General features: G+C 40.0%; 1 protein-coding gene across 1 annotated transcript; it reads right to left on the bottom strand.

Moving 5' to 3' along the window:
• Window positions 1-9,858: 9,858 nt before the first annotated feature.
• LOC139742105 (uncharacterized) lies at window positions 9,859-10,590 on the bottom strand. The gene has a single exon (XM_071652676.1). It carries the CDS (start codon window positions 10,588-10,590, stop codon window positions 9,859-9,861), a length of 732 nt encoding a protein of 243 aa, XP_071508777.1.
• Window positions 10,591-11,453: the final 863 nt, after the last annotated feature.

Genomic DNA, 11,453 nt, shown 5'->3' on the forward strand with positions numbered 1-11,453 from the left:
TGTACCAATCAGAATGGGATTCATGTTGGTGATTTTCAGTTCTATCGACAAACATTCAATATCAGGGTGCTCAAAATCACATTTCCGTTTGTATGATATCGCATTGGAAACGTAGACTGCCACACCGCCTCCGCGACGGTTCCGGTCCCTTCTTTCAACTGAAAATCCTTCAAATTGTATTTCTGCATCGTTGATAGTGTTATCCAAATGGGTTTCAGAGAAAGACAAAACATCAAAGGGATTATTCACAAATTTTTCCCTGATATGGTCACATTTTGGAAACAAACTGCAAATGTTTACATGTGCTAATTTCAATCCCTACAGTGTATGTTAACAGAGAAAGTAAAATCAGTCAAATGTTAAGTGAGTTCATTGTTGTCGTCATCGCTTTGAAGGTGATTACAAACAGTTTTCTCTTCATTCTGGTCTGAAGAGCGGTGACCCCTGATGGTAGTAGGCATCTCAGAGTGAGTCTTGGTGGCTCGTCGACCACAATGAGTACGTCTTCTGCGTCCGATACCCAGCTCACAGATCCTGTGCCATAAATCATGTGATAGCATCGACTGTTGGCGTTTGATGTTCAGACGATGAAGTGTGGGAACATCATACCTTATGTTCGCCTGACTGTGGGAGGGCAATTCCATGTCGCGGTGGTTCTGAAGATCGTTGTGACGCTCGTCGCTTGATGGGCCTGGATTTAGTTGGACGTCCCCAGACAACTGGATGGCTAGTTGAAAACATGCTGTAGAGTTGCTGTAGTATGGGAATGGCTGTTCATAGAGTTTTACACGGGAGCCTCTGGATGTACTCTCAATGCATGCAGCTCTCCTCCATTCATTGGCATCAATAGGATAGTTGCATTCAAGTCCACGGGTCAAAGATACCGTGACTATAGTCACTAAAAAGCACAAAGACCACAGTTTGATCCCTGCCATTCTTGCAGCGAAAGATGCTAATCCTCTCACAAAAGATTGCAGGCTGTAGTGCTGTAGACATTGGTACTGTACATGGGATGCAAGAGTGCAGGTTATGGTAGTTTCCTTCCAGTATTAGCCAAGTGATTTCCAAATCTTGAAAATACAAGGGAACAACTTGATAACTTCCCTTCAAATTTGCCCATGCAGTTGAAGCACAAAGACACCATGAATCATCACTTGCAAACAGAATACAACAACGCTGCACAAAATCAAACACAATCTCAAACAAATACAGAGCTCAAAAGTTGTGGGGCTACCTAGGAAGGCGCACACCAACATTTTTTTTTTATTAGGTGAATAACGCCAAAATGTACTTAATAACTTAACCCTATTTCATTTCCGAACTAACGGACATTTAGTTGTATTAAAGGACTTCGAAACAATAAAACAAACCTTATCTGAATTCAGATTATTGTATTACAATAACGCAAGATCCTCTCGGAAACTGTGCGTAATACACGGAGTGAACATAGTGATGTGAAGCGTTCGCTCATGCAGAGACGTTATAAAATATGCTTGTTCCGCTATGCATTTTCGAATGCGATCCGCATTTCGTTATAAAGGAGCACATTTCTTTTGTTTTTCTTTTTCAGTGGCGCGCAGAAAAGACTTCGTGATAACGAAAATTTCGTTATAACCGTCTTCGTTATAAGCGAATTTTGTACCATAGACCTTAGTGGCGATAATTTTGGGACCAGAAGTTTTGCTTCGTTATAACGAAATTTCGTTATAACCGTGTTCGTTGTAACGGGAGTGCACTGTATCTTTATTTGTGTACTTCGTTTCTCTCTCGTAATTTGATTTCTTTGCATTGTTTCATCAATTTTGTAACTATTTTACTGTTACACCGTTAACGCTCATTCGGAATTGCCCTGCTGCATCATTTGGCATTAACAACTACTATATCAGGGATGTGGGAAGAGATTGTCACCTCCTTCGTATAATCACCACAGAGCCACTGGCGTAGCCAGGGGGGGGGGGGCGATGGGGGCGGTCGCCCCCCCCCCCCCCCCTAAGATTTGGACCGGGGATTTGGGAGGCGGAAAAAAAAATGCGTGTATATTGTATGCATGCACATGAAGCGGGTCTCCTTTTGAACCTTTCATCAAATAAGATATTTTTTGAATATTTCACTCAAAGTGTGCACCAGATCGTTGAATTTCAATTCAAAATATGCAAAATTTCTCGTGCTTGGGAGGGGGTATCCCCCTCCCAAACCCTCCCCCTCTGTGCCTCTTTCCCTAGCTTAGTACACTTTTTAGATTAAAAAAAAAAATATGAATAATTCTGAGTGCACAAGACTTATCACTTATATTCCGAAAAACTCAAGGTTCCCTCATGTATAAGGGGAATTTCCCCTTTTAATCGACCCTTTCCTCCCTCAGTCCCCCCGCCCCATCAGTTTTTTTTTTTTTTTTTGATTTCCCAAATGTTGGTTCCATCAAATATGCGTATACGAGATATCTCAATTTCAACCTTAAAAAGGCAAAAGCTCCATCGGAAGAGAAGGGTGGAGATAACACTCGCCCACGCCTTCTCCCTGCTCGCCCGCCCCCCCCCCCCCCCCCTTCCGCCATGCATAGAAAAAGACTGTGGCTGTACCCAGATCGCTTTATTTCAATTCTAAAAACGCAAAAACTCCGCGAGCGGGAGGGGGAATCCCCCTTCCCCTAAGCTCTACCTCACTAGACTTTATACATACAGATGGTGTACATTCGGAATAAGAGCTAAATTCCGTGATTTCACTTCGATGAAAAAGTATTGCACCAAAAATTTACACATGATCGCTGAATTTCAGGTCTGAAAACGCAAAATCACCTTCGTGTGGGAGGGGATATGCCCCTATCTACACCCTGTGCTTTTTCTGTTTGATTGCTGAACAGACAGCGTTCATGATATTCAGTGTAAGAATTGTTTAATACAAGAAGATTATTTAAATGATACCATTTTATAGGCTATCTGGCCCTGCAAAATAGCAGGGGTTAGCACCGCAATTGCGGTGCTAGCCCGCAATTGCGGTGCCAAGCAAGTGAGTGTAAACAGAACGAAAAAATAATCCTGGGCTAAGCGACGGAGACGAAGTCCGACCCTCACTGACCAATCAGAAACGAGGCAATCAAGTGCTGCCGGTGCGTGCGTGTACGTGTACAGTACACAGCGTAATTATGAATATTCATGTGGTTTGGAAAGTCCGGGGCTAAGAAATACGAGTGTAAAAAGGTCAGTTTTCTCCTTAGCCCCGGACAAGAGATAGTACGGGACTAATTGGCGGGTGTAAAAAGCTGAAAAATTGGTACGGGACTAACGATAGTCCTGGGTCAGAGAAAGTCCGGGGTTAAGAAACACAAGTGTAAAAAGCCCTGAAGTGTATTTAAATCATACCATATTATAGGCAAATTGTTCAATGATAACCTACATCAAAATATACTGCAACCTTAAACAAGTGGGACTGTTTCAACTCGTTAAAACACGCAAAAACATGCATCAAATTGCACCATTTGCAACATCAAAATGCAAAAAGTTCTAACCGTGGCAGGGAGGACACCCCCCTCCCACACCCTCCCCTCCCCCCTCTCTCGCTCCGCTCACTCGGGTTCAGTCGCGTTCATGATATTCAGTGAAAAGAATTAATACAAGAAGTTTATTTAAATTATACCATTTTATAGGCAAATTGTTCAATAATAATCTACATCAAAATAAACTGCTACCTTAAACGAGTGGGACTTTCACGTCGATAAAACGCGCAAAAAACATGCATCAAATTGCACCATTTACAACATCAAAATGCAAAAAGTTCTTACCGTGGGAGGGGGACACCCCCCTCCCACACCCTCCCCTCCACCCTCGCTCGCTCCGCTCGCTCGGGTTCAGTCGCGTTCATGATATTCAGTGAAGAGAATTAATACAAGATGTTTATTCAAATTATACCATTTTATAGGCAAATTGTTCAATGATAATCTACATCAAAATAAACTGCTACCTTAAACGAGTGGGACTTTCACGTCGATAAAACGCGCAAAAAATGCATCAAATTGCACCATTTGCAACATCAAAATGCAAAAAGTTCTTACCGTGGGAGGGGGGACACCCCCCTCCCACACCCTCCCCTCCCCCTAGCTCGCTCCGCTCGCTCGGGTTCAGTCGCGTTCATGATATTCAGTGAAAAGAACTGATACAAGAAGTGTATTTAAATTATACCATCTTATAAGCAAATTGTTCAATGATAATCTACATCAAAATAAACTGCTACCTTAAACAAGTGGAACTGTTTCACGTCGATAAAACGCGCAAAAACATGCATCAAATTGCACCATTTACAACATCAAAATGCAAAAAGTTCTCACCGTGGGAGGGGGGACACCCCACTCCCACACCCTCCCCCCCCCCCCTCGCTCGCTCCGCTCGCTCGGGCTCGGTCGCTTCGCTCCCTCGCACACTAACCGCCCCCCCCTAAGATGAAATCCTGGCTACGCCGTTGCACAGAGCATTACCTCCCTTGACAATTACTCCTTGTTAAAATTAGGCTCCAAAGAATAACTCCTCTTACAATAACTCTCCCCCAGAAAATAACGTCTCTCATTGTTATTTTCGAACAACGTTCGCTATTTCAATTGAAAAAAAAAAACAACATTTTTAATATCGTCTGATTTTGGTCGAGACCTAACTTCAGGTTTTTAACATCTTTTGGATGAGATAACTAGAAACCCCTAACGAAATATTAAAGAGCACGTTATTCCAAGAAGTATTCAAGTTTTAGTGAAAAAAAAAATAGTCTTGAGATGGCTTGGATAAAACAGGGCAGCCCTAATGTAAAAAGGATTTTGTCAACTACAACTTTCTAGATCTATTCAAAAAGAGGGTGCAGGACAAAAGACTTCGTTAGCAACTAAGGGTGTTTTGTAAAAAAAAAATACCGTTAAACTCGTAATATTTTACTCTTTTTAATCAGACTAACTTATATTTGAACTGGATTTCCCCTTAAAGTATCGAGAACATTTAATTCGAAAACTAGCACAATTCTACTTGAATGTGAAATAAGCTGTAATTATACTCTTATGACAGATTAGGGCACCGTTTGATAAAATTTGCCAGTTATGACATCTTGTTAGTCTCTAATAATTTCAATAAAACCATGGGTTCTGCTTGATTGATAAGCTCTAGTCACTGACTTGTTACCATGGACCTGCTTGGATCAACCTACAACAATTGGTAAATGTGTGGGACTGACAGCTTGTCAGGACTGATATCTTTCATAAAACCGTGCCCGGATCCTATCAGAAATTATGGCTTTATATCGAAGGGTCCCTCGCTAATGTTAAGGGAATATGAATTGCATTGAAATCAACTCTAATTTTTTAATGTTTATCGTCTTATGTGTTATAACGGTAGAAAATGACAAGCCAAAAGAGTAAATGATGACAGTATAAGAGAAAGATGCATTAATGTACATGACCTTAGTCTTCTGATATGGTGTTATGAACTTATGGAAAAATTACAACGGGTGGTAGCTTTTGGGGAGGGAGGGTTGTCTAGTGGGTAAGTACCCGGAGGGGGCGGGGTGGGGGGGGGGGGGGGTTCGGGGTATCTGGGGGTAGTAATCCGGGTGGTAGTTATCCTGGGGGTAGTTATCCGGGGGGTAATTAACCGGGTGGTAGTTATCCTAGGGGTAGTTATCCTGGGGGTAGTTATCCGGGTGGTAGTTATCCTGGGGGTAGTTATCCGGGGGGTAGTTACCCAGGGGGTAGTTATCCAGGGGGTAGTTATCCGGGGGGTAGTTATCTGGGGGGTAGTTATCCGGGGTAGTTATCCAGGGGATAGTTACCCGGGGGTAGTTATCCGGGGGTAGATGTCCTAGGGGTAATTGCCCTTGGGGGTAGTTGCCCTAGGAGGGTAGCTGTCCGGGTGGTAGTTGTCCTAGGGGGTAATTGCCCTGGAGGGTGATTGCCCTAGGAGGGTTTGTAAGATTTTTGTAAGATTTTATTGACTCTATCGACCCCCTCTCGGGGTATGAGAGTACAAACATATTTACAATATATGAATACAAAAATATAAGTGATAATGTATATGTACATGTGAAAATAACAGATATGAATAAATATGTTTACAAAACAAGGCGTAAAGGACGTTTAACTACTCTACCACTACGTGTACAAACATTCACATCTACTTTACTTTCTACAAAAATACTGTCTTTCTTCTTTGGTATTGAAGAGAACTGAAACATAATAATTCTGACAAATTTGGCTAGTTTTTCAAATGGCAAGCATTAGTTGAATTGAATAATTTGGCCATAATTATGTAATGCACTTGGTCTACTGGTCGTCAAGCTACTTGGTAAATACAATAATCTCTCTTTGTTGAAAGAGGGACAAACAAAAATATAATGAAATTCATCCCCCATATCGTCGGATGAACAGATAGTACAATGCAATTCATCTGTCAAGCTTGTATCAAACCTGCCCTTATTAACGGGTAATCCATTAGATCTACATCTGAATTTACTTAACGTAATATAATCTTTCTTACACAAGACCTGTAAATACTTCTCTAACATCAAGCTATCCTTAAACATTCTATAATTTGTACAGATTCTATTTGACCATGTTGCTGCTCTCCACTCTTGAATAAACATATCAAAAAGTCTAACTTTTGAGGTGTGTGAAATCCATGCAGCACTAAATCCACCCCCTTGTGCTAACCACACATTCCCTAGCCCTGCATAATAAAAAATATTTGCGACAAATAATAACCATTGTGATTTTGACGGGGAGTGCATGTCGCCTTGTAAATGCAGCAGAAATTTGAAAATTGTACATGAGTGTTTGGTTTCTTTTCCCTTGACTAATCTCAACCAGAATCCAATCATTCGACATTTAATATGGTTCAAAATTACTCCACGTCCAGTTTCACCATAAACCATACAATCAGGAGTACATTTGTTCACAAGCAAATTTTTTCTTAAGAATTTCCTATGGAAAATTTCAATTTGGTCTATGCACTCATAACCCCAGACTTCACAACCATAGAGTAAAACAGGTAAAACAAGATGATCAAATAGGTGGCACTGTGTGTCTACAGAAAGCTGTAACTTTTTAGCCTTGACCAACATGCTATAAAGTGCTTTTCTAGCTTGTGTGACTTGTTTAGAAATTGCCTTTTTAAAACTACCATTATAATTGAATTTAACTCCAAGGTACACAAAGTCATCTACAACCTCAAGTGGATCACCAGCATAAACGAATTCAGGAATTCTTCTAACCTTCCCACGGGAGAAAATAACAATTTTAGTCTTGCTTGCATTTACAGTCGCGCCATGTCTGACAATAACTATCTACACACATCAAGAGCTTTTTGCAACTCCTCCGGAGTTTCTGCTAAAATTATTGTGTCATCTGCATAAAGTAAACAAGAAAGATTTAAAGCTTTTTTGACATTATCAGAATCCAGGTGGTTAGAAATCTCACTTTCTAAATATTTAAGTCCACCATATGAATTTCCAACGTATTCTTGAAAATCATTCAGATAAATGGCAAATAAAAGCGGGGAAAGGTTTTCACCCTGTGGTACACCAGTGTTACAAGTAAAAAACTCTGACATCTCCCCCCTAACCGCCACACATGATTTAGCACTTTCATAGATATTCTTAATGGCAGTAAACAGTTTACCCCTAAGTCCCATCTTCAACATTTTGTACCATAAAGATGATCTATCAATTAGATCAAATGCTTTCTTGTAATCAATAAATGCACAGTATAAGCGTTTTTTATTTTGCAGATAAACATCAATTATAGTCTTCAAAACAAAAATATTATCAATTGTAGAATAATTAGAACGAAAGCCAGCCTGTTCTTCACCTAACATACTAGCATTTTCGAAAAACTCTGAGATTCGATGATTCAAAATGGAAGTAAAAAGTTTTCCTAGACAACTGAGAAGAGTTATTCCTCTATAATTATCAGGATTTGTGTCTATACCCTTATTCTCAAAAATAGGAATGATAATCCCTATGCACCATTCAGTTGGAACAATACCACTGTCCAGTACCACATTAAAGAACTTTACCAACACATGAAGCATCTCTGCGGGACAATTCTTAAGGAATTCATTTCTTATGAAATCTTTTCCACAAGCTTTTGAATTTTTAAGTTTCCTAATCATTAGTGCCACTTCTTCCAAAGTGACTGGGGCATCCAAGGGACCATCTGCCTCAACAATAACTGAAGTACCGGTACTATCTTCCAGGCCTGTGGGCTGGTCATCTTGGCTATTACCTAAACGACTAAAATGATTAACAAAATCCCCTAATGAAACATTTCCTGTTTTCCCTACTTTGCGTTGATTATTACTGTTGAGCAATTGCCAATATTCTTTCGGATTGGATGTCTGTAATGAACGGAGAGATTCATTCAAATCTCTGTGAAATGTCCTTCTTTTATGTCTTGATAAATTCTTATAAAACTTTCCTGTAGACTCATAATGATTCAACAGACATGTAGCCCCTGACCTGCCCAGAAATTTAAGCTTCCTCTTTAATCGATTTTTAACATTCAAATACTCCTGACGGGCAGCTCTGCATTCTGCATCAAACCCAGGCTGATGGTTGTTTTTATCCTTATTGACAGTCTTATTTGTGTTTACATTATGTCGAGATTGTCTCCACTTACAATTAATGCCAACATCTTGTGCAACACTGACGAACATATAGCATAGTTGTGAGTAACAAAAATCGATACTATCTTGATTTGCATTCCCATCTAAACATTCCACATTTTCACACATTAGCTCAGCCGAGTCCTTGATTTTCTGTTTAAATATTGCAGCGCTGTCACTGTTCCACTGGAATAATAACGTTGACTTTCATTAGGCTGTGAATCTAAGACGGCGTTGTCTACTGCAGCGTTTTGAGAGTTGTTAAAAACAGTGTCGACATTCACAGCAGATTTAGAATTTTGCGATTGCAAGGTCACACTGACAGGACAATGAACATCTGAAAAACATTTATCAAATACATCAATACTGAAATGAGTAATGCTAGAAAATAACTGACGAGATACAATAACATAATCAATAGTGCTACAACCACCATTGTTGTTGAAGCATGTGTATTTTCCAACAGACTGATCTTCCCCTATTCTTCCATTAACAATCCTGAGATCAAAACTTTGGCACACATCAATAACAGACTTTCCATTGTTATTTACATGGACATCAGTATTATAACGAGTAGTTGGAATATCTAGGCCTTCAGTAGTTACATGCATATCAGAGACATCATTACAAAAGCCTAATCCAGTCTGATCTGTCAACACATCCTCTACATCTAAAAAATCATCAAGCAAACCCGTCCTGGCATTGAAATCACCCAGCAAACAAAAGGGTGCATCATGTCTACTTTTAATATCAATAATATCCTGCACCAGGTTGTCAAAAACTTCATTAGAATGGTGAATTGATCCCTCACATGGCAAATACACTGCACCAACAATAAACTCAAAACCTAAAACTTTACTATTTACCTTGACCCATAAAATTGATTCAGAAACTGTTGCATGAATTCTTTCAGAACAATTAAAGATATGATTCTTCATCAGAATACACATACCGTGAAAACCACCAAACTTTTGTTTATTGGAATATTTTGGCATACTATAACACTGAAAACCGCAAATATGAGATTGAGACAGATCTGGTGTGTCTGTTTTTGTCTCGAAAAGACAGATTACATCATATGCTTGCAAATGTAAGTCCAAAATTCCAATATCTAGTTTACTCTGCAAACCATTAACATTCAAACTTATAAATGAGATCTGGGTTAAATCTGTAGATGAAAGAGGGCCGGGTAATTCCTAGGTCGAAATGTCAAGGAAGAGACCCGACTTTTTCAGCTTGTCCTCACTCCATCCAAGGTGCTTGAATAGGTCATCCGGACCGTGATGATGTGCTTCTTGTGCGGGTCGCTCTTCAGAGTGCAATGCACCTTCCCATCGATCGTCCATACCTTCTCGGTGTTCTCGTCTTGCTTCACAGCCTGAAGAAGCTCGGCACGCCCAGGGGACAGATGCTCCATGATCATTATGTCCTTGTGTTGTTCCGAGTCCTTTAACTTACGCTTACTACGGAGGAGCTGAGTGCGGAGGTCACGACGTACGAAACGCGCAACAATAGGTCTCATTTTATTGGGCTGAGGCCTCCCCACGCGGTGGCTGGTGCTGATATCTGCCTCAGACACGGCAACCCCTGCGCAGGCAGCAACATCGATGACTACGGCATTTGTAGACTCGCCATCATTTTCAGGCACCCCTCGCATGATAACATTGTCTCTCCTAGAATACTGTTCTACCTCGTCCAGTCTGTTGTCATGATTTTGAACTGTGGCCTGCACCTTCTGCACGGACACCTGTGGGACACTCAGAAGTTGATGTGCGATGGACTGCACCATTGGCAACAATGCAGCAACCACAGCCTTCACTATGTCCCCCACAAGCTGCTTGTTTCCACCCTCACGGTCAGGGACAAGCTGCATTGCCCCCTCTACCACCTCATTAATCTTGAAAGACAAATCAGTATCTCCTTCATCCTCAAGTGTGGCAAACTTGTTTGAAATGGTTGCCATGGCAAGACGAGGTCACAGTTGACAAGTGATGAAAGAAATATGAGCAGCAAACACAAAATCCAGTAGGTGGGACAGTGAAAACAAAACACGTGGTGGAGAAATAACAACAGCTGTCAAAATATCTCCTTTAAATGGCACTCCAGAGACGAGACTGAAGGTCAAGAAGCAAGTAGTAGGATAAACTCTTGAGATAATTTAGAACAGCGAAGTCATCTTTTACTATATCGACCAATACACATCCAAACATGAGAGCTGGAATCCCCACAAGCACAGGGGGTAAGTGCCCGGATACGTATTTAAACATAAAGATAAGGATATTGAATCTGACAAGTTCATGCAGTGGCAAAATCTATAATTTAGTAAACAAAGATATACTGGGGCTACAAGATGGGGCATTATTTATTAAACGTATTGTTCGTTTTTGAAGAAGAACAAGTTTATTAATATGTGCATTATATGTTTTGCCCCAAATTTTATTACAGTAATTCACATGTGGCAATACTAAAGAGTTATAAATGATAATATTTTTTCTTGGTAAAAAGAAAAAAAATGTTTGAGTTCTGATAAAATCCCAACTGTCCATGAGATCTTTGGAGAAACATTGGATATTATGAAGTTTCCAACTAAGGGATTCATTGAAAAGTATACCTAGAAAAGAAATTGAATCAGTTCTTTCAATAATATTGCTATCTATCATTAAAGTATCACTATTCAACAATACTCTTTTATTTATAGAATGGAAAATAACATATTTCTTTTTTTGATAATTCAAAAATAATTTGTTACTCTTAAACTATTCATTTAATAACTGAAGTTGCGTATTCACTGTCCTTATCAATAAAGCAATATCCTTGTGTGAAAAC

The sequence above is a fragment of the Diadema antillarum genome, unplaced genomic scaffold, assembly GCF_040938485.1.
Source record: "Diadema antillarum isolate AM-2024a unplaced genomic scaffold, OU_Dant_1.0 seq00000980_RagTag, whole genome shotgun sequence".
Lineage (NCBI taxonomy): Eukaryota > Metazoa > Echinodermata > Echinoidea > Diadematoida > Diadematidae > Diadema > Diadema antillarum.

Coding starts and splice junctions, on each gene's coding strand:
- LOC139742105 (XM_071652676.1), bottom strand. CDS start 10,590: ATGGCAACCATTTCAAACAAGTTTGCCACACTTGAGGATGAAGGAGAT.